At 36.6% G+C, this 23271-nt stretch overlaps 4 protein-coding genes and 1 long non-coding RNA gene across 7 annotated transcripts; 3 read left to right on the forward strand and 2 right to left on the reverse strand.

The window, feature by feature from the left end:
* Nucleotides 1-883: 883 nt before the first annotated feature.
* Nucleotides 884-7161, forward strand: LOC123906990 (protein LONGIFOLIA 1-like). Its single transcript, XM_045957041.1, has 4 exons — nucleotides 884-2359; nucleotides 3723-3775; nucleotides 3857-5576; nucleotides 5712-7161. The coding sequence occupies exons 1-4, from the start codon at nucleotides 2209-2211 to the stop codon at nucleotides 6401-6403; spliced, it is 2616 nt and encodes an 871-aa protein (XP_045812997.1). The 5' UTR covers nucleotides 884-2208; the 3' UTR covers nucleotides 6404-7161.
* Nucleotides 7162-7787: 626 nt separating this feature from the next.
* On the forward strand, nucleotides 7788-11110 carry LOC123910024 (PKS-NRPS hybrid synthetase cheA-like). The gene is made up of 4 exons (XM_045961048.1): nucleotides 7788-7811; nucleotides 8184-9625; nucleotides 9721-9975; nucleotides 10115-11110. The coding sequence occupies exons 2-4, from the start codon at nucleotides 8186-8188 to the stop codon at nucleotides 11108-11110; spliced, it is 2691 nt and encodes an 896-aa protein (XP_045817004.1). The 5' UTR covers nucleotides 7788-7811; nucleotides 8184-8185.
* A 1577-nt stretch (nucleotides 11111-12687) lies between these two features.
* Nucleotides 12688-15370, reverse strand: LOC123910032 (protein MAINTENANCE OF MERISTEMS-like). The gene is made up of 5 exons (XM_045961057.1): nucleotides 15285-15370; nucleotides 14431-14905; nucleotides 14001-14325; nucleotides 13607-13929; nucleotides 12688-13505 (listed from the first exon to the last, which is right to left on the reverse strand). The coding sequence occupies exons 2-5, from the start codon at nucleotides 14896-14898 to the stop codon at nucleotides 12753-12755; spliced, it is 1869 nt and encodes a 622-aa protein (XP_045817013.1). The 5' UTR covers nucleotides 14899-14905; nucleotides 15285-15370; the 3' UTR covers nucleotides 12688-12752.
* A 194-nt stretch (nucleotides 15371-15564) lies between these two features.
* LOC123910034 lies at nucleotides 15565-18606 on the reverse strand. Its single transcript, XM_045961059.1, has 4 exons — nucleotides 18161-18606; nucleotides 17379-18073; nucleotides 15711-17171; nucleotides 15565-15599 (listed from the first exon to the last, which is right to left on the reverse strand). Exons 1-4 carry the CDS (start codon nucleotides 18604-18606, stop codon nucleotides 15565-15567), a joined length of 2637 nt encoding a protein of 878 aa, XP_045817015.1.
* A 297-nt stretch (nucleotides 18607-18903) lies between these two features.
* LOC123906993 lies at nucleotides 18904-22596 on the forward strand. 3 transcript variants are annotated; one of them, XR_006809069.1, is made up of 8 exons: nucleotides 18904-19285; nucleotides 20116-20264; nucleotides 20382-20499; nucleotides 21039-21219; nucleotides 21343-21441; nucleotides 21714-21766; nucleotides 21869-21985; nucleotides 22303-22596. It is a non-coding gene; the product is annotated as an uncharacterized LOC123906993 (long non-coding RNA). The 3 variants fall into 3 exon arrangements; XR_006809068.1 differs by having other exon boundaries at nucleotides 21039-21198; XR_006809070.1 differs by lacking the exon at nucleotides 21039-21219.
* The last annotated feature ends 675 nt before the right edge of the window (nucleotides 22597-23271 follow it).

Genomic DNA, 23271 nt, shown 5'->3' on the forward strand with positions numbered 1-23271 from the left:
TTGAGTTCGATTTCCAACTAGTACATGTGTACGAGGATGATATTTTTGGTTTTAAATAAAAATTCTCTTCGCTCCTAATTAAATTGCACAATAACATGTCCCGTAAGAAGACCTTAAAACTTTAAAATTCAAAACCTATCTTTTTTATCGTTCGACCAAGTTTTTAGAGTTTAATTTTTCACTTTTTAATTGCATGAATTGGTTTCTAATATTTCTAAATTCCTTTAAATTTAAGCCTAGCTAACAATTTGTTCCATGGAACATTTCAACATACCTTTTGTGACAAGCTAATGCGAGGATGGATTAATCATACCATGTGATCCACCATAACTCAAGGTAATGTAGCAAAGTTATTATTATTATTATTTTAAAATCCTTAAAATTTATTTTTTCCAAATTTAGCTACATCTAACTCAACCATATAAATCGACTTGTAAGGTGAATATTGCCTCTTATTAATAAACTCATATTCAGACCAACTGATCACATCTTATGTGGCGACACTTTTTAACACATACCTCACACCCAACACTATTAAAATTGATGCATAATTATAAACGGTGGGTGGTCTAATAGCGGAAATCTAATACGAGGTAATCCAACGAATCTTGAAAAAACTCGTATATCATCTTAAAATTAAGAGTTGAACCTAATTCAACCCTACAACCTACAAAACTAACTTATAAAATAAAAATTACTTCTTACTTATAAATTCATATTCAACCTATCCGATATAAGATTTACACATTCCCACCCCATAATTTCCTAAAACTCTTATCTCATTTTTATTTTTTTGAGACTATACTATTCTTAGCCCCCACAATGTTCTTTCAATTTCATATTCTTTTGCTATAAAATCCAGTCCTTCCCTTCTCTCCTTTTTGTGTCTTTCCTCCCTCTGACAAACTCCACATGCTCCTTGCTAGAGGTCCAACCCACAGACCCACCCACGTTGTACTGTCTTCACATTACAAATGCTAGGAAATGACCTTAGCAGATCTGAGTCATCTGACCCACCTTTTCTTTACATACACACATATCCCTCTCACCATCATTCTCCTTCCTCCAATTATTTATCATATTTTTATTACAACAATTAACGACGCATTCTTTAACACATACATTTTGGATATTATATGATCGACTTTAAAGTGCAGTTGATTGAAAATCGTTACATTAAAGGCGAAAACATTTGTTTTTCTTAATTTAAACGTAATGAGAAATATGTGGCAAACAGATTACATGATGTGCAGTTACAATATCAATCGTCCGATTTAAATGAATAGTCAAAACATTTTAACATATATGTATTATAACTGTCTGATATAAAATTAGTGAACAAAATTGATTATTGCGTATTATTGCGTTATTTCTTAACTGCAGCAAATCCTGATCCAAAAATGTGTTAGTGTCAATTTACTATTTTAATAATTGTATGATTTGTATCCCTTTCTCACATGTTGACACCCTAAATTCCACCCTTCTAGCTAACCTTTCAATCTCTCTTACGTAATCTAATTAAAAAAGTTGGCACTAAATCACATAATCTATTCTTTATAAGCTTAATTCAACACTTACCTAGTTGCCTAAGTTTCCTTTCATCATATCATATCATATCATACCATATAATAAATACACTTTAGCCTCAACAATATCTCTCTCTCTCTCTCACTCTGCTATACAATACAACAACAGATAATATAAAAACATCTCTTCTTGGGTCTAACAAATCTCTCTGTAGTTACTGCTCTAACATAATATCACTTTGGAATTGCTTCATTTTTACTTCTTTTTGTTCTTTCTGCTTTTGCAGAAAATATTCTCTTCATTGTTGTTATATGTAAAACCAAACATCCATAATTTATGTAAATTTTTTCTTCTCTTTATCTTATCTTGTTTCTCTTCATGTTCTTACACAACATTCTCTTGAATACACACATGCATCATGGTTTATGAAACTTCATTCATTTTTATGAAAAAATATTAATAAATTCTATATTAATATTTTTCTTCCTTGTTCTAAAGTACCCTGTGAAAAAATATCAAATTTTTGTTGCAAAAATTAAGACCCCAAAATAAAAGATCTTAACTTTTTGCTATATTCAGTGTGAGAGAGAAAAAGGGTCAATGATAGGTAGTTTCATTATTTAAACAAAGTCTAGTAGAGTTGAGAAAATTGAAGGGGGGTGCAAAAAGAAGAAAAAAAAAATGTCTAAAAAGGCTATGATGACATCATCAATGAAGGATGAAAATCAAGAATTGCAGAAGCAAATTGGATGTATCAGTGGATTTTTCCAGTTGTTTGATCGTCATAGGTTCCTCACAAGCCACAACAATAGTCACAATATACCAAATCAAGGTATAATTAATCTATATATACTATATAATAATATCTTTATTTTTATTTTTATGCTATGTATTTTGAAAAATTAATTTTTGTATGTTGTGTTATGTTTTGTCTTTTGAATTCTCAAATCATAATTTATGTACATGTTAAGGAATTGAAAATTTATGGTTCTTTAATTTCAAGAAAAAAATAGTAAAAATAATTTATCTTTTTATTTTTAAAGTTTTCATAGGCTTAAATGTGCATTTTATTTGTGGATAAAGTTATTCTTAGAGATGATTTTGAGTAAGTTAAAAGAATTTTTTTCTTGATTAATAGAATAATGTTTTGTAAACAGGATTAATAGATAAAATCTGATTGACATAGACATGAAGGTTATAATCACTTTATTTCAACAGTAATGGAAACAGTAATGGAATGACCCAATTAAGTTAACTTGCAATATGTCAAGAATATCTTGTATACAGATATTATTTTTTTTTGGAAACCAAAAAACATTTTTTTCTTTTTAGTTTTTCTTATTTTATTTATTTTTATTTTATTTATTTTTATTTTGGTGGGATGAGAGTGATGGTAATTTGGTAAAAGTTTTTTTACTTCACATATTACAAGACAAACCAAAGCTTTTTCTGAACTGGCTTCAAATTAAATATGGCACTCTTTTCCAAATTAAATTTCTGGATTTAAGATACCTACAAAACCATTTCCATTTTATATGAAACTTTTCAAGAAATGGAATTTTTACATATATTTTCTTATAATTTATTTTCCTCCTTTAGATGTTTGAAGAAATTTTGATAATTCAATTGTCTAGAATAATACCCTGCAATCTCTTTTATTTGAGATTGTACCTTATGATTTGCCTATAATTATTTCATGGCTTAAATATATTTTTATCAAACAAATATATTGCTTTTTATTCAATAAATATACTATTTTTTTGCTTTTTTTTTTCTTGGTACAACTATTTTTTTGCTTTTAATTCTTACTGATTTGTTTTAGTCCTTAACTAGTTTATATTATGAAGGAATAAAATTAATCCCCGTGAACCTAACTCAGTTGGTAGGGACATCGCATTTTATATGCGGCGGTCAAAGTTCGAACTTCGAACACCTCACTTATCCATGCCTCGTGAGCTTAGCTCAATTGTAGGGATGTTACATTTTATATACAAGAGCTGAGGTTTAAACCCCGAACGACAATTTCTAAAACTAAACAAAAAGTTAGTAGCACATTTTTTTTTTTTTTGACAGTAGCACATAGTTTTGTAAAAAAATGTCATAATTATGTGAAACATGTTAAGGTTTGAGATTTTCCATATATATATTATTTCAAATTACTTCTTACTATTTTTTTTTTTTTTTCGTTTTCTCAGGGGGAACAAGTAATAACATCAAAGAGCTGAATAATACAACACAAAAAGCAAAGGTAAGATAAGTACATCAAAATGACTTACATAATTTGAGAAATTTAGCAGAATCAGTTAAGAATTTGAGATTATGATTGCAGGCAAAGAATGTGAAAGTAGCAAGAGAGAATCAACAATCCTCGACAGAATCATCATCAGGAATATCAATGTCTTCGTCATCTTGTTCATCTAGCATGTCATCCCTCGAGTTTAACCGAACAATACAGATAGAACCACCATCAGTAAGTCCGATGAAAGTCACGGAAAACTCCAAATCAGAAGCAGAAATGAAGCAACTTGGCAACGAAAGACATCAGCCGCTTGATTTCCATGATATTGTAAAAGACTCCATGCATGTAGATTCACAAAGATTTTTATCGGTGAAAACTATGGCTAAAGAGGAAAAGAAGAGTCGAATCTTGAAACACGTTGATTCTCCGCGGCCTATGACTGCTTGGGATTCACCAAGACTCTCCTATGATGGGCGAGATATACAAAGCACACTCAAATCTGCAACGAAGCACAAGGAACTCCCGAGGCTTTCCTTGGACAGCAAGGAAAGGTCCGTCAAAAGTTTCAACGAAGGAGCAAAAAATCGGAACCTTTTGAAGGGTCCACAGAGAGTGTGTGGAGGCTCGAACACAATGGTCAAGCAGATGGAAGAACCAGACACGTCTAAAAGACCATCAAGTGTTGTGGCAAAGTTGATGGGACTAGAAGCATTCCCTGATTGGAGTGAAGAAACTTGTGATATCTGCTACACCGACAAAGACGAGACCTTTGCAGGATCTAGAATGAGTGATGAATACAAGCAACAGAAAGATTCGGAATTCTCAAGGACAATCAAAGGGACTACCTTGCTTCAATCTCGGAGGGACGGTTCAATCACAAATGTGACACCATATTCACAATTACAGGCTTCCAAGAGTTCAAACCGATCCCTCTCAGTTTACGGTGAAATTGAGAAAAGGATGGCAGATCTAGAGTTCAAAAAATCCGGAAAGGATCTTAGAGCCCTTAAACAGATTCTTGAAGCAATGCACAGATACAAAGAATCATTAGATACTACAAGTGACCAGGCTTCAAATTCTCCATATGACAATAGGAGTAATAGTAGTGTCAGTGAAAACTTGAATGTACAAAGCCCAAGAACACGGCAGAAGAACCCGACATCTGTCACAGTTGAGAGATTGAATTCAACTCAGGGTAGTAAATCTCCGATTGTCATCGTGAAACCGACAAAGGTTGCAAGGAAAACAAATAATTCTTCCACAGAAATGTCAATTAATGTTAAACCGTTAGGTAGCAAGGTTTCGCGCAGTGATCCTACCAACGGAATGTTGGCTGACAAGCTTGGCAGGCAAACAGCAAAAGGTAGTCCGGCAATCAAACACGTCAAAGATCCTATTAGTCCACCTTTTCGTTCAGTGGACAAAAGCAATAAGATGAGAACTTCAAAATTGATGCAATCCTCAAAAGTTCCTCAAGTCATCATTGGAGAAAATAACAGCCCGAGACTACAAAAGAAGTTCGGTTTAGAGAGGCGTTCCCCGCCAAGCAGCCCATCATCAGACATCAGCAGTAACAGAAGACAGCAAAATAGGCAATCGATGGAATTGTCTTCCCCGAGAACACCATCTAGACAAAAAATCTCAACTTTGCAGGAAATAAATGAAAAGGACTCGAGCAAGGAAAGCTTTATGGCTGAAACAATAGTTACTGCAGAACAACCTAGTCCTGTGTCCGTTCTTGATGCCGCGTTCTATAGAGAAGATCCACCTTCTCCGGTAAAAAGGAAAACAAACATCTCAAAAGATTTAGGTATATTTCACATTATATTTCTAAGCAACATAGATTGAATGTCAATTAGTATAATAAAATATCTGTCAAATAATCATTTTGCCGATTACATTTTTTGTCATTCACTTATGATTCCCTTTGAATTTATTTCTACAGATGAAGTTCTGAGCACTTATGATACTACTAGTGAGGAGGACTCGGAAGACACAAAAGTCAACTTCAACAATGGAACCAGTGATATTGACTTGATAACTCACAATTTAGTTCAAATTCTGCAACAATTTGAACACAGTGACGATGAAAGATTCACGAGTTTCAGTGACCACAAAGATCCCGACCACAAATATATATCAGAAATACTCCTAGCATCGAGGCTGCTTGCCAGTCCTAGATCTAGCCAAGCATTGCATTCGTCAGGTTACCCGATTAACCCAATGTTGTTCCTTGCACTAGAGAAAATAAAGACAAACAAGATGCACGGCAACATTGGTAATACGAACAATCATGACAAAATGCAAAGAAAGCTCATCTTTGATGTCGTTAATGAAATGCTATTTCAAAAGCTAATATCGGAGAGTTCTTACAAGCCATATCAGCAAAAAGTAACAAAACCAGAAGGACAGCATCTTTTGGATATGCTTTGCACAGAAATTGATAAGTTACAACATAAAAATAAAAATGTCAGCGTGGCTAATGAGGACGAGTATTTGACAAGTATCTTGTTAGAAGATTTGGTACAACACCCGACAAATACAGAATGCTACAATGAGATACCAAATGTTGTGTTGGATATTGAAAGATTGATCTTCAAAGATTTGATAACTGAAATTGTGAGAACTGAGAAGTGAAGTAAGTAGCTAACCATTCTGGTGAGACTTGCAGGAAACGGCAACTACCGAGTAGGAATTCTAGCTAAGCAGGTTTTATCTGCAATCTTTTTCTATGTATACTTAATAATACTATGAAGGGTTAATAAGCTAATTAATTAACATTCTAAACTTTATTTATTCTATAAAGTCATGATGTCTTTGTCTATCATTATATTTTTTGCATGTATTTGTAGTATATGTTGATGAGATACATGTAGAGATGCAGACAAATGTATATATCAGTGACAATCTTTTTAAGTACAATAACAAATTTCTAATATTCATCAGAACAAGATACTGCAAAATATGATTCATTTTCACCAGTTGCTGGACAAGTAGCGGAAGTAGAGTACACAAAACACTACTCTAACGACCAAAGCAGTAGCAACATAATGGATTAACCTGTTGATGGGGTCTTCCTTGGCTTAATTGTCAGTGGCACTAATTGAATATTATCATGAATGAGATCTCTCTTACACTGATCAAGACACTGTCGCCAAGAATTACATGCTAATTGCACTGTCGTAGTACCATACATAACAGAGTTTTTATGATGTTTTTTAGACTTTTGTAGAATAGCCATTTAAGTTAGATATTTACCAGTTGGAAAAATTCCCTGTCATGCATTTTAATTAAGTTTTGACACTACATGTTATGAAAAGTATGGGTTGATCAGGGATGATCCTCTGACTATGGCACATTGGTATTTTGGTGATCTTATATGGCGATATCGAAAACCTGTGAAGTACTCCCTCTTTCGATTATTACATTATGCCTTAGAGACTTACTTTTTCGCCCTCCAGAAATCCTCATCCTCACGCGCCCCCGAAATTATCATAATAATCTTCTCGCTTTTTAAGATGCGAACAAAAAATCAAAAATGTGAGTAATGTCAAAATTATTAGGTTCAAACATTAAATTTACCATAACTTATTTATTTTTTTAGAAGTCTTGGATTATTTTTAAAAAGTAATTAAAAGACCTAACCATAAAATTATTTTAGGCCTCTAAAGATGCTGGATCGGCCTTGCATTTACTTATGATATTTTCTCTCCCCACCCCCCACGTTTCTTTTATACCCCCCTTAAATCCCAGTTTGCCCTTCGAAAATGACCAATTTTTTGGTTAGCAAATTCGGGTTTTACGAATCGAAAACATAAAAACTTCGGTTTTTAAAAACCACTCGCTTTGTCCTTCGAGTTTTACGAATCGAAGTATGTTTATATAGAAAGCAACCTCTCACATTCTTCATCACTTTCAATACTTCATCCCCACACTACCAAAAGAGATCCCAAAATCCAATTCGTTTTTCAGTCAAATCGCTGCTTAAAATCAAGTTTGGAACGTTTGCTAAGGGTTGAAAGGCGATTTGAAGCACAATATTAAGGTAATCTTCCGTTTAATTTCTTTTATTTTCAACTGTCATATATGCTAGGTTGGTAGGTTTCTGACACAAAATCGTTCGATTTATAGAAATCGAAGGAATCCTTCGGTTAATACGAATCGAAATGACTGGAACTTTTGGTTTTGTGTTGGTTTAAACGTGTTTGCTTGCCAAGCCTAACCGAAGGATTCATTCGGTTGATACTAACCGAAATTACTGGAACTTTAATTTTTGCAATGTAAAATTACTTGCCTTGACTGTCTGTTTTGCTTGCATTGCCTTAGCTGTTATGGATTATAGAATGTGCTACCAATTTTATATGTATTAAGTATTATATGTGGCTAATTATGTGTTTATCCCTCTTATATTATGTAGTTATGGCGGGCAAACGAGAGCTTGTGCTAGGTATCTGTGCCCCGGGAATTGTTGAGGTTCCGCCTGATAAACCTCCATCTAGACCTGTTGCATATGAGATTGATACATCAGATCATTTTTACACTGAAATGGCAACCCCTGACCGAGATGAGTTGATTAGATGGGCTCGGGAGATTGCCTTAAAGCTAAAGTTTGCAATTGTAATTGGCAAATCCGACAACGGCAGCGATAAGAGGAAGCAATATTTCAGGTTGGATTGCGAGCGGGGAGGCCGGTACGTGTCAACAAATAAGAAGCTAAAATCTGATCAAACCGGCACGAGGAAATGCGGCTGTCCATTTCGACTCCGTGGTTATTGTCATGCCGATAAAACATGGCATTTGACCGTTGTAAATGGCAAACATAACCACGAGTTGGACAAGGCAGTTGAAGGCCATCTCATTGTCGGTCGTCTCAAACCGGAAGAAAGGCAATGTATGGAGGAAATGTCAAGGAATTTGGTTCCGCCTAAGAATATAATGTCCACATTGAAAGATAGGGATCCAAACAACAAGACAACGGCAAAGCAACTCTACAATTTAAGTCATCGATTAAAACTTAAAATGAGGGCATCAATGACTGAAATGCAACACCTCTCCAAAAGACTTGTCGAGACCGGGTATTTTTTCAAACATAGGACGGTTGTTGCAGACGGATCCGAACACGTTCAAGACATTTTCTTTGCACATCCTAAATCTATAAGTTTGTTCAATTCTTTTCCTACTGTGCTTTTGATGGATTCGACATACAAAACAAACAAATACAAAATGCCGTTATTTGAGATTGTCGGATTCACATCAACTGGGAGATCTTTCAATGTTGGATTTGCTTGGCTTACCAATGAAAGAGAAGACAACTTCACTTGGGCTCTAGAGCAGTGTATCAGTCTCTTAAGGAATGAGGATGTTAGACCGAAGGTGATTGTCACCGATAGGGATTTGGCTCTGATGAATGCAGTTTCCGAGGTATTTCCAACATCGGCTGCAATGGTTTGTCGTTTCCATGTAAAAAAGAACGTGAGCTCTAAGATGAAGGAAATTGTGAAAATCAAGAATGGAGAGAATGAGAAGCAGACTGATGTGTGGGATCAAATCACCGATGCTTTTAATGATGTGTTAGAGTCGCCAACGGAAAAAGAATATGCTGACAATGTTATGGTGTTTAGGGAGCTCTGTGCGAGATGGCCAAAGTTTTTGCGTTATGTTGAAGAGACTGTCCTAGACACTGATAAAGAAAGGGTTGTCAATGCTTGGGTAGACCAACATATGCACATGGGGAATCACACCACGAATAGAGCTGAATCATGTCATGGTGTGTTGAAAGGTTACTTGAAGGACGGTAACGGTGACTTGGTGAAAGGATGGGAAGCGATAAATAAGATGTTGATATATCAGTTCACCGAAGTACAAGGTGATTCGGTCGGAGTATGTCTGTTGCGGAACACAGATACGATGATGATCCTCTTTACGCATTCTTGTTTTATAAAATCTCAAGAAAGGCTATGGATCACATTTATGACGAAGCAAACAGGGTCGAAGAATGTGGTATGGATAGCAAAAAGTGTGCCTGTGTTATGAGAAGGACATACGGGTTGCCATGTGCATGCTTGATTGCGAAGAAGATAAAAAATAACAAACCTATCCGACTGGATGAGATTCACCCTCAATGGAAGAAACTGTGTTTCGAAGATGAGCCGGCACCGGGCGACGTGGCTGACGATTATGATTGCTTGGCTGAGTGGAAAGCAATTCAGGTTATTACACCTTCATAAATATAATGGTTACATTTCGTATACTTTTTTATTATGATTTTAATTTTACATTATGTGTATAATGTTACACTTTGTATACAATTAATTTTAATGAGTTTGATTTTTTTTTCTTTCTTTGTAGGAACGATTAAAAACAGCCGATGTTAGCGTGAAGAATGATATTAGGAATCAACTTCGTCTCATTGCATATCCAGAAACCACCTCTGTGAAACCTCCGCTTCAAAAGGCCAAAACAAAAGGTGCTAGAAAGAAAAAATCAGTTCGTGTCACAAGATCCACGAGCAGGGATAAGTCTCGGTGGGAGCATGTTGATGATCATATTGCAGCTACACAGGCATCTCAGTCGCAACCAACAAAGTCAAAGCCGTCGACTTCACAAACAGTGCCTGAGGTGCCTAAAGAACTCGTCATCAGTACTTTGACTCCAGCACCTCCAGCACCTCCTGAAATTCCTTTTATCAACCATATGCCGAAGTTCATGCACCCATTTATTGAAGATATTATTGACGTTGAAGGTGACGGTTATTGTGGATACCGTGTGGTAGCTTTGCACCAAAAAGGAAATCAACAAGATTATGAGTTGATCAGACTGAACATGGAGAGGGAGCTGAGATTGCATAAGGAATCATATGTGGAGTTGTTCGATACTGAGCGTTACAAGTATGTCACGGATGCACTTTTCCCACCACCGAGAAGGAGTAAACATGTTATTGCAACCAAGGACAAATGGTTTACTTTTCCGGATATGGGTTACGTTGTGGCTACTCATTTTCAGAGGGTTGTTGTTCAACTATCAAATATGGAAAGGTGTGGAGCATCTAGAACTTGTTTCCCATTGCGTGGCAAACCTCCATCAGACACGTCAGACTTGGATTCCAAGATTATTTGCATCGGCGCGCTCGCTGACCACTTTGTGTTAGTGCGATTGAAAGTAGGATGTCTGATACCTCCAACGGCTCATCAGTGGAAAAACTCTTGTTCCGAAGAAGCTGCAGAATGGGAGCCCATGTTTTTGGATAGAATGCAAAAGTTTGGTGAGCTGTTGACCATTGAAAGAGCAGGCGATGACTTAGTCACGATTGGAAAGGGTAGCAAAGACGATCCGTTGGAATTGTAGTAGATTTTAGTAGTTTCATTTTGAATTAGCTAAGCGCATTATTTTTTGAAATGGTAGCTAAGCGCACTATTTTTTGAAAGGATAGCTAAGCGCATTATTTTGTGATGTATACCATGCCGATTATGCTTTGTAACATATTAACTTTGTATGCGCAATTTACACATGAACCTTGGTTATGAAATGTGGTATTATTGTATATTGAACTTTGGTATTATTGATATGAAATATGATTATGAAACTTTGGTTATGAAATGTTGTAACAAATTGTATTTAGCCTGATATAATTTTGGAAATGAATTGAAAGAAAAAACAGGTTTTGACCTCGACGATTTTGAGGTGGTTCTGCAAGTGATTCTGCATAACCTGGCCTTGTTTCTGCATAATTCGATCTTTATCAACCGAAATGTTCCAGTACTTTCGGTTTATATTAATCGAAAGGTATGTTTCGGTTTCTGCGAGTCGAAATAAATTTAAATTTTGCGAAACAGAATATAGGGGGTATAAGAGACTTGATGGGGGGGATTGAAGAAAGGTAGGTATTATGTGAAAAATGATCGAAATTGCACCGACAAGTTTTTGTGGTCGATATTGTACCGACAATATTTTGTGGTCGATATTGCACCGACAATATTTTCGTGGTCGATATTGCACTGACAATATATGTGGATATTATTGATTTCTATGTATTATAAATACGTATAGGGAGAGTTAGAAAATAATTGAAATCGTTTTCTACAAAATGAGTACTTCAAAACGGTTTGTTAAAAACAATTTAGCGACTTCTTATCCATTTTCAATCAAGTTTCGCGGTAACGACGAGTTGTTCTGCGTTGATTTGAAAAACACTTTAACAACTCTTCAAACTATCAAAAATACGATTGAAGCCATGTATCGCTTCAAATACGCTAGACAAATCAAAATAGACAAACTAGCGTATTATGAGTCATATATCGATCTGGCAGCTGACCATGTTGGAGGATATGATGATGCACCACGGAAATACGAATGGAAAGAGTTGAAAGATGATGAAGATGTGAGAAAAATGTTCGACTGGATTGAAATTGATCCGAAATATCCACGTTTGTATGCTACCTTATGTTGTTGATTTTCCGTTTATGTTTTGATTTTCCGTTTATGTTGTTGAATTTCCGTTTATGTTTTGATTTTCCGTTTATGTTATTGTTGAATTTTATATTATGTTACGTAATTTTCAGTTAATGAATTTTTGAATTAAAAATGTAAGTTGTAAGTTTTTTAAATAATCAATATGTGCAACAATAACCATCACCTACCATTTAAACTTCACCTACCACATTAACCATCACCTACCACAATAATGTGCAACAATATGATCTATAAATTAATGTACATTACCACATCTTTCTTCAACACTCAACTCACAAAAAAATGGATGTCTCACTCACACAACGCATGAGATCAACATATTAACCATCCAATCTAAAAATATTTTAGCGATTAATAAAAAACGTAACAACCGGTAACAAATTACGAATTAAACGATACTAAAATACGTAGTGTACTACATCCAATTGTCATAATCAAAGTTACATCAAAAATAAAAACAAACATCAGAGTTTATAAACAACCACGTCAACATTAAAGTTACAAAAACAAACAAAGTCTACCCCCGAGTGTGGTAGCGTGTCCCCTTCCCCCGCTTAATTCGCCTATAAGCAAGTATCGGATTAAGCAAATTCAGAATCCGCTGCAAAGTACCATGAATTGGAGTTCCTTCAACCGCCTCACCATCGCGAACTGCCCTTTCGACCTCAACCTTGACACTCCGGCAAACTTGCATTAGATTAGGGTCATTTCTTGCTTCCGCCGCCTCTATTAACACCTCTAAATTAGGTGGCCTTGGTGGTGATTCAGGAGCTTCTACGGGTCGCATAACTGGATGCGACACTCTATAAAACCATGACATATATCCGGGTTCAGTGTCCCACGGGCTTGTAACAGGCCGACCCCTCATCTCTTCATCTATCATCCTCAGCTCCAATTCTTTCGTAAACACACGATCTATCTCACACAAGTTCATCCCCGGCGTTGCAGACATACTCGGATTTCTTGGAATGCCTTGCACATGTTGAAATTGTCTTAGCACACGTTCCGGCAAATGCTTGGCTTTCAATTTACCACACCTTAACCATCCAGAAAACCAACATGCATTTATCAAAGGTCGCACTTGTCGGTGGGCATCATACGGGCTGAACACGCAATCGTAAGTTTGAATATTGTCCAAACTGCTTCTATATCCAGCTGCATCCTTATGTCCTTGCCTAGGAACAACCTTTGAATTTAGTGGCATGTTCGCTGTATATCTAGGAGCCTCCACCCACACACTAAGTCTCGGAAAGTGCGCAATAATCCATCCCTGAAAGTATGACGAACAAGATTCATTATAGCCAAACATAGTCTATGTGACAAATTAGACAAATACAAATAATATCTTATATAACGCTCATATATTTTTACCTGAAGAAATGACATGTAGCCAGCCATCTGAGTCGTGCTAACCGCAGACCCGTGATCCAAATAATGCTGCAGATGAACAAGAGCAGCAGCACCCCAATTCCATTCATGAACGCATGACAAATCTTGAAAGTACTGCAAATACACAACATCCGCGTAGTAACTGCTCTTGTTGCTGAATATGGTACAACAAACCAAATGTAGCATAAAAGCTCTTACGCTCCTCTCCCTGTAAAGCCTAACAACATGCGCCGGCTTATTTTCAGCAATCGCTCTTTCAGCAGACGTCTGGTTTGTTGTGTATAGAGTTTGCAGGGTAGTATATGCTTCAAATGTACCCCGTTGGTTTCGGCAAATGCTTTATCAATATCCTCTCGCACAACTCCTAGATATGAACTAACCATGTCAGCCCCTTCTCCCCTTGACATCTTCGTATGGTTCAAAAATTTTCCTTGGATTGGAAGATGTAACAGACATTGTACATCGTCCAATGTGATGCCGAGCTCACCTAACGGAAGGTGGAAAGTACTTGTTTCCGGATGCCATCTTTCAACAAATGCCCATATAACCCCATAGTCAAGTACGCTAAAATTGACACGGGTAAGCGGCTCCAATCCCGATGCTTCTATTGGATCCCAAAACCACCTCTCACTACGAGGCGGTTTGACGATGTCCATAACCTTTTTCCCGCTAGCTTGGCAACGCAGAGTCCTCTTTAAAACCTGAAAAATTCCAACAACACAAAACATTGAAAACTTAATTAACATAATCACAGTATTTAAAACAATTAATACATTTAATAAAACAATTAATACACTTAACGGTACCTCGTGATCATCTGGTTCTGCATCCCATATCGGAACCGCCCTATGATTTCCGTATTGTGTTAATAATGACATATCACTTGGTCCTCCTCCATAACCCTCATTTGCTGCATCTCGTCGTGGTTGCCGTGGTCGCTGTTGCGGTCTCCGTCGTGGTGGTTGTTGCGGTTCTTCAATTTGCGGTTCATCAGGTTGCGGTTCTTCAGGTTCGCCATACTCGGCATCCTGATTTAGAAATTGATCCGCGTCAAAATCATCATCCTCAGCAGCATTTTGTGCTTGGCCTAAACGTGACCGTGTACGCGTACGCGAACCACCCGCCTCAGCATCATGTGTCCCTCGCGCCGGAATTGGTCCTTGCTGCTTACTACGACCTCGTTTGGCAGGGCGATTTGCAGCAAGCTCTCTACGAGCGGAAGCATTTGCATTGCTTGGCTTGCCATGTCTACCTCTCCCAACATTTTCTTCCATATTTATCCTAACATGGAAAAATATCTTCACACTCAATACAATCTTATAAACTATGATAAATTCAAACTATAATTCAATCAACATTTAATCCTAACACCTATGGTTAACATTATTCATATGGAAGCATATTGAATTTTACTTACACATTTTGTCAAACACTTAGTGTACACCATAATACCATCTAATTGCATACACAAATTAAACCTAATATCACATGCATTCATGTTAACATCTAACTAAACTAACAACTAACCATTAATCAACAATTCAAACATAGAATTTTGAGATAGAAAATTACTCAGGGAGGGAAAAAACGTAGAAAAGAGTGAATGTGATAAGAAAAACATGGAATGAGAAAAGAGTGAATGTAAATGCATGGAACTTACTTGATTAAGAATGGTTTGAGATAGGATGTTGAAGTTTTCCACAAAATCGCTCTCAAGAAGAAGAAGGAGTGGTGTTGTTGGTGTTTAGAAGAAAAAACATAACTGAGAGGTTATGAAATGCTTCTGTTTCTATATCAGTTAACTTCGGTTAACAAAACTCGAAGGTTTTTTTTTTTTGAATAGCCAACAATTTATTAAACCACAATCAAGGCACAAGAAGGGCCGAGAAAGGGACCGAACAAGAAATACAAGCCGAGGAGGGGCTTCAACTCAAGGAGAGCTAAAGCACCCACCTCAAAATCAAAAGAAGGCAGCCTGCCAAAACAGAAAAAACAAGAAAACAGACAGCCCAGCAAAGGAATAAAAACAGAAAACAGCAGCACCGAAAGCAAAAACAGCGCCCCACTCCAAAACTGAAGCACTAACCACTATTGAAACAAATACCGGGCTCCCACAGCCATTCGTAAAAGAGACACGGTGCTATTTTCAATCTCTCCACACTCCACTTCCACGAGATAACTTTTACCTCATCAATAATATCCACCGGTTCTACCGCGATATTATTAAACACCTTGTTATTCCGCGCTCTCCACAAAATCCAAAGGACCGAATGCCACACCAATCTAAACCCATTTTTTGATTTCTTCGAACTAGCTGCCTCACTCATACAGTCAAATAAAAGCAAAACATTTGACGGCATTACAATCACTACTCCTAACCACTTGAAAATCTCATACCACACCACATGAGCCACTCTACAATGGAGAAACAAATGGCTAGCTGATTCCGACAAAGTATCACACCACACACAATTTCCCTCCAAAGGTTGTTGGATAATACCTCTTAAGAGAAGATTTTCCTTTGTTGGAACACGATCAAGGAGGAGTTGCCAAGAAAAAGAAATCACCTTAGAGGGGGCCGGGCTCTCCCAAATGCTTTCAAAAATCTTCAACTCCCAAGGAGTAAGAATAGGACCCGGGACAAGCTCCCGCAAAAGCGCATCATAAGCGGTCTTCACCGAAAAACCGCCTTCCGGATCTAACTTCCACCACCAACAATCCTCTTCACGAGAAAGAGTAACATTTTCTAACTCCCCCACAAGTTGGATAACACTCTCCTCCTCCCAAGCAAAAAGATTTCTACGCCAAAGCAAATTCCACCTTCGATTACCACTCTCGCCGTTAATCACCACCTCACTAACACAAGCAAGTTTTTGCAAAGAGAGGGAAAACAACCGCGGGAAACTAACACAAAGAGGAGTATCTCCAACCCATTTATCAACCCAAAAACGAGTAAACACTCCATTTCCAATTCTTCTATCCATCACCTCCGAAAGCCAATTTCTATTTTCTACACAAACTTCCAAATCGCGAATATCTTTCCACCAAAGAGAAGCAAAAGACGGAGAAGACCCATTTGACCAATTCACATCATGCAATATATAATCCCCATATTTCGCCACCAAGACCTCCTTCCAAAGCGCCGTGTCATTTCTTTGTAAAAGTCTCCATCTCCACTTCAAAAGAAGACTAAGGTTAGTCATCTTTAGGTCCCTTATACCGAGGCCCCCTTTCTTCTTTTGTTGACAAACCACCTTCCACTTAACCCAACTAAGTTTCTTAACACCATTAACCCCTCCCCAAAGAAAATCTCTTTGGATACGAGTCACTTTTTTAATCACTTGAGCCGGCATCTTCATAAAGGACATATAAAAGATTGGTATTGAATTCAACACCGAATTAATTAACACAATTCTACCTCCTAAGCTTATGTGTTTATTCCCCCAAGAGTTCAACTTCCTCCGAATCTTCTCCACCAACGGATCCCAAGTAGCCAATCTTCTAGGATTCGCCCCCACCGGTAAACCAAGGTATTTAAAAGGAAGACCTCCTTGAATACAATTGAGGAAAGTACAAGCCATCTCCATGAAAGTGTTATTCACATTAACTCCGATGAGGCAACTCTTCCAAAAATTCACTCTAAGACCGGAAGCTAACTCAAAACCACGGAGAATCGCCTTCAAAGTCCAAAGATTTTCCACCGAAGCTTCACCAAGACAAAGAGTATCATCCGCGTATTGAATATGAGAGATACACGGCCCTCCACTCCGAATAGAAAACCCTTTGAACAAATGAAGCTCCCCCGCTCTCCTCATAGCACCGCCAAAACCTTCCGCCACCAACAAAAACAAAAAAGGAGCTAAAGGGTCCCCTTGCTTAAGCCCCCTTTGAATATTTATTTCTCCCGTCGGACTACCATTAACAAGAACCGAAAGATTACCACCAAAGATACACGCTTGAATCCAACCGATCCACACCTCACAAAAACCAAACCTCCGAAGCATGTATTCCAAAAAGCCCCAAACCACGGAGTCATAGGCCTTTTCAAAATCTACTTTAAAAATAAGGCATTCCTTCCCGGTTCTTTTAGCCAAGTCCACCACCTCATTAACCACCAAAACACCATCTACAAGATTCCTCCCTTTAATAAACGCCGATTGGTTCGGCGCTATTAACGACTTCATAACACAAGCCAACCGCGTCGCCAACACTTTTGCAATTAACTTATACCAACATCCGAGCAAGGAGATAGGCCTAAAATCCCCCAAACCAAAAGGGGAGTTAACCTTCGGAATTAAAGCCACAAAATAAGAAAGCAAACTCTTCGGTAACTTCCCTATCCCATGAAATTGGTCAAACAAAATTCTGATTTCATGCTTTAAGAGCTCCCAATTAGACTTCAAAAAAGCAAAATTAAAACCATCCGGCCCGGGGCTTTTGTTACCGTCACTTTCACGAACCACCTTGTAGATTTCATCAAGCGAGAAAGGCACCGTAAGACCACACTTATCCTCCAAAGAAAGTGATGGGAAAGACACCCCATCCAAATTCGGCCTAATGCTACTAGTAGCCGCAAAATGATTTTGGAAGAAATTCACCACCGCATCCCTAACAAGCGAAGGGGATTCTAGCCAAATGTCACCAACTTTAAGCGCGGAAATATTATTTCTCTTCGATCTAGCTAACACACAACCATGAAAATATTTGGAGTTAGTATCACCTAAACGAAGCCATTTCGATCTTGATCGTTGGAAAATCTCCACTTCTTTACATTTTTGGAATTTCCAAAAGTCTAGAAACAACTCCTTCCGACGCGTCACCTCAAGACTATCCAGCCCCATCGACTCCCCCCTAATATCCAACTCTTTAATACTTTCAACAATATTTTTTAACCTCTCCTCCACATTCCCAAACTCCTCCTTATTCCACTCCTTAAGTTTAATTTTGAGTCCCCGACATTTATCTTGTAAGACAAAAGCCATCCAACCGCTAGCCTCATTCGATCTCCAACTATCCTCCACCACCTTCTTGAAATTCTTATGCTCCAACCAATAATTCACTAGTAGAATTATCACTTATTACTAAGAATGTTTACATCAGTGGAAGAGATACCAGATGTAAAAAGTAATATGAAGTACTATTTACATCTGGTTTCAATTGTAATTGATGTGAAAAATACATAGATACAACTTATTACATCTGATCATAATATCGCCAGATGAAAAGCTAAACGCGGTGGCAATAATTACATGATTGCCCAGATATATAAAAAGTATTAAATGATTTTTTTTTATTTGAATGGAAATTATTATAATCTTCTCTCATCAGCTTCACACACGAAAAAAAAAAAACTTCTCTCATCAGCTTCACGCACGCAAAGACCAAACCGAACCCTAGCTTTCAATTCACCAAATCGATCGAACTCGTTCAAGAAATCTTCTCTGTTTCAGCAAATCGTTCACCCTCTCACTCGATGGAACTCGTTCTCTCTCTCTCTCTCTCTCATTCTCTCGAACCCTACCCTCCGATCTGTTTCACCGAATCACAAATTCCAATCCCTAATTGAAGAATCAAGGCTTACTGAACCCAAATCGAAGCTCAGTGAAACGAATCGAAGCTCTCTCAGCTCGTTCCGCTCCCTCCGACCGAAAACACAAACAGGTACTGAATCTATTCTCATACTGATTCTATTCTCAAATTTGTTTGTTTTCTATGTTTTCTTACTTGCCTCAAAACTCATACGTATATAATAGTTTGGAGTATGTCTCTGTTTGGTACATTTGTTGTTGTGGTTTTCTTAAAAATGGTGTAGGAGTTAGTGATTAAAATTTAGAGAATTTAGAGAATATAAGGGAATGTAGTGCTTTTAATATGTGATACTGGTTGCAGTAAATATCAATTTTTGAATGAATTTTCTTGGTTATGAATTTCTAATGCCATTCAAATTTTCAATAATCAGGTATGTGATACACTGGTTCGTTACTCACTCTTCATTTTGAACCCTAAAACCCCTAATTTATATTTCTTGCTTTTCATTGATTCTTCATTGTTTTACTGTTCTTTGTTTTAGGGGACAAGACAAAGGATCAGAAACCATTTGGCAGTAACTGCTTAGTATATTAATATCAATTGAATTCACTCAGATTCAGTTCAAAATATTCCTAATTTTATAGTCAATTGAAGTTGCAATGTCTTATGGCAGTAACTGCTTAGTCATGATAGGTGAGTGATAGTGTTGTAGTTAACTAATGTCTATGGAGGGGAAGTGAGAGCTATGAAGTATTGAATAAGCTACTCCATGTCTTATTTGACATCTCTGTAGTTCTTTTATTTTTAGAATGGAATAATATATATTCGGTTACCTCGGTGGTACTATCTCAGACGAGAATTATTACTCTGAAATGGAACAATTCTCTTGATCTGGTAACCATGCCACAAGGCATGCCATTAGAATGAGCTGTGGGATTGAAACCCATGAACTTTAATAACAGGAAATGCAGAGCCATGTTGGATGAAACCGAACCGGCTGAAACCGGAACTGACTTATGAACCGATATGGCTAAAATCGATATAGGAAGAAGCCCGCGAGATCCTTATGCGCGAGTGTTACAAAGGTCTAGATGACTATATCAACCTAAGTGTAAGCATCTATTTAATCAATTTTGTTTTCAATTTCATCTTAATTTTGATTATTCATTCTTGATTCTCAACAACACAACACAATGCATAAACTCGGTCTTTGTGAATTTAATGATAGGGGTTTACTGGCCAAAAGGAACCGTGTTTATTTCTTCGGTAGAAACTCAGAAGATAGCCTATGTTGTTGATGCATATGCCTCTTATGGGAGGTCTGATGCTTTGAATGGAAAGTCATTGTAAGTCATGTCCTACTGGTTTCTTCTGAATCAATATTTGTTTTCTACATTCTTATCTTTATCGATTGTTATCATGAATTTTGCTTCTGATTAGGGTTTAAACAATCACCATTAAAGCATCAGTTGATTTCACTTTTTCAATTAATTTACCTTATTTTGTGGTTTCTTAACCTTACACATTGAATAAAGATTCCTTTTAGATGTCAATTATTCAGGGTTGGCTTGTATTCTGGTAATATATTGTTCATCTATATAATTGTTTTTGTTGTTGCAGAGTCTAGATGAGATACAATAGATATGTGTTTTTGTTCTTTGAGTTTCTTGATTCTGATTTTATTCTTAAGTTTTTTAACTTTAAGATGAAATTGTTTTTTCTTGGGTCCATTGGATATACTATCTTTTTATTTTTGTTTTCCAGTTATGTAGTTTTTTATGTACAGTTTTGACACAATGTACAAAGTTATTTTGACATTATAAATTTTGGTGAGCCTTTTGACAATCTAGTAATAAGTGTTGGAATTTGCTTTTTGTTATAATAGGTGAAAAAAAAAATTATGCAAAGGACAAGCATGATGTTGTCTAGTTTTGGCTGGAGAAAGGCAAGCTCCATGAGTATCTTGTGTGCACACATTATTTTGATGGAAGTTGAACATCTTATTTAGAATTTTTATTGTTACTGGCCAACATGATTAATTTGGAGTTAAGTGTCATGATATTTAAGTATGTAGATTGAAAATTATGTACTTGTTTGCTTGCACTTGCACAATATTGCCCTGAACTTTCACAAACATATTGTAATACTGTTTTGATTTAACTTTCACATACTATCTTTTTATTTCTCAGAGTTAGTAATATCCATTACGATGCCAATGTGGATGGATGGCGGGATCTTGATTGGAGTAGCAAGGCCATACATATTGCTGCTAGAAACCAAACAAAGTGGTAAGTATATGACTTATCAAATGAATCTTCTAGTCACAAATGGTTTGAGTAATATTACACTACCTGACCCTGGCTCTGTTAGTAGAATTTTGAATGCATTTGTTTATATGATAGCATATGATATGACTGCCTTGTCTTGATTCAAGTTGAATTTCTGTACACTTTTGCTATATGATATTTATGTTTCATGTAAAAGACTAAATTGTACCTTTTCAGTTTTCAATCACTACCATGATTTCTTCGCAACTGATATTATCCTTATATTAATTTAGGTCACATTAGGTTGCTAAGTAGTCTTTGTTTACCCTTCAGAAATGGTAGAAAAGTAAGTATTGTACTTGTTATATTTATATTTATATTCTTTATCTTGTTTTTATATTCCCCTCAAAGAACAAATTAATTAATTAATTAGGCATCTGTTTTGCAGATAGGTTGAGATTGTAAGGGAAGAAGGATTGAAGATATCTCAACCAGCTCTTGATCCAAATTCGACAGAGATACATCATAGAATTACAGTTAGAGCTAGGACCAACAAAGTGCATAGGTAACCTTTGTTTTAGAGCACACAATTGTACTTACTAATCGTTGCTTGTCACTTGTCATGCCTTATCTTGATTTTCTTACCTGCAGACGAGTGTATGACTTAGTAATTTGTTGTTCTTGAGCATCTACTATAAACTTCACTAAATGGCTATGTTGGTTGTTGCTTGTGTGATTCACTAGCTAGAAAGGGGTCAAACAGTGTGCTATTCACAATTGCTTTTGCATTTAGCCGCTGGTTGGATAAATGATTCATTTACCATACATTAATTAACATATTGTAGTTATTTACATATGAATTAAGTTATATATATATTGTAGGTGTTCAATGATCTCACGACATTAACAGAGGAGGAGCTGTATGATTTGCGAGACCGCTGGGCAACTTGTTTTCTTGACCTATATAATCCTGAGGTAGATTATGATGATGCCGACGAGAAAGATTAGGAGCTAGCTAGGTTTGTGTGAAGTTACAATGGACTACTTATGATGATGTTTTAATTTGTATTTTGGATGGATTAGTATTAATTATTATGATGTTTTGTATTTTGGATTTCAATGTTTGTACTTTAATGACATTATTACTATATATATGTTGAATGTTGAATTTGGCTACGGATGTTGAATTTTAGTATTATGTTCTTGATGCAAGTTATGTTATATTGTTGGCATTGTGGGTTAGATTTTTTTAATAAAAAAAAAAGATTTAAAATATTAAAAAAACGCAGGTTTTTGAAAAAAAAAAATTAAGATTTCACATCTGGTGGAATTGGTCAGATGTAAAAGGTCCAATTTAATTTTAAAAAAATAATATTTGATTTTCGCCTTGGTCAGAGGTAAAAAGTGTTTTTTTACATCTGACTACGCCAGATGTAAAACGTGTATACTTACTAAGTCTCGTGCGCCTACATCTGACATTTTTCAGATGTAAAAAGTGTTTTTCGCCAGATGTAAAAGAGCTTTTTTCTACTAGTGATTATTGAACCTAAAGGGTTTAGGTCCCCAATTATTATTAACCAACTTCAAAACCAACGGACAATGATCTGACACATCCCTATTACAAGCCCAAAGAGAGCAATCACCCCAAGCCTCCGACCACTCCGGAGAAACCATCACTCTATCTAGACGGCTCATCGAAATCCCATTAGCATGAAACCAAGTGAACCGACGGCCTAAAAGCGGCAGATCTAACAACTCCAAATCCTCAATGAAACCACAAAATTCTAATGACTCACCATTTGAAATCACCTCCGTGGACACCCCTCGACGTTCCTCCACCCCCCTAACAAC

This window comes from Trifolium pratense, linkage group LG2, assembly GCF_020283565.1.
Source record: "Trifolium pratense cultivar HEN17-A07 linkage group LG2, ARS_RC_1.1, whole genome shotgun sequence".
NCBI lineage: Eukaryota > Viridiplantae > Streptophyta > Magnoliopsida > Fabales > Fabaceae > Trifolium > Trifolium pratense.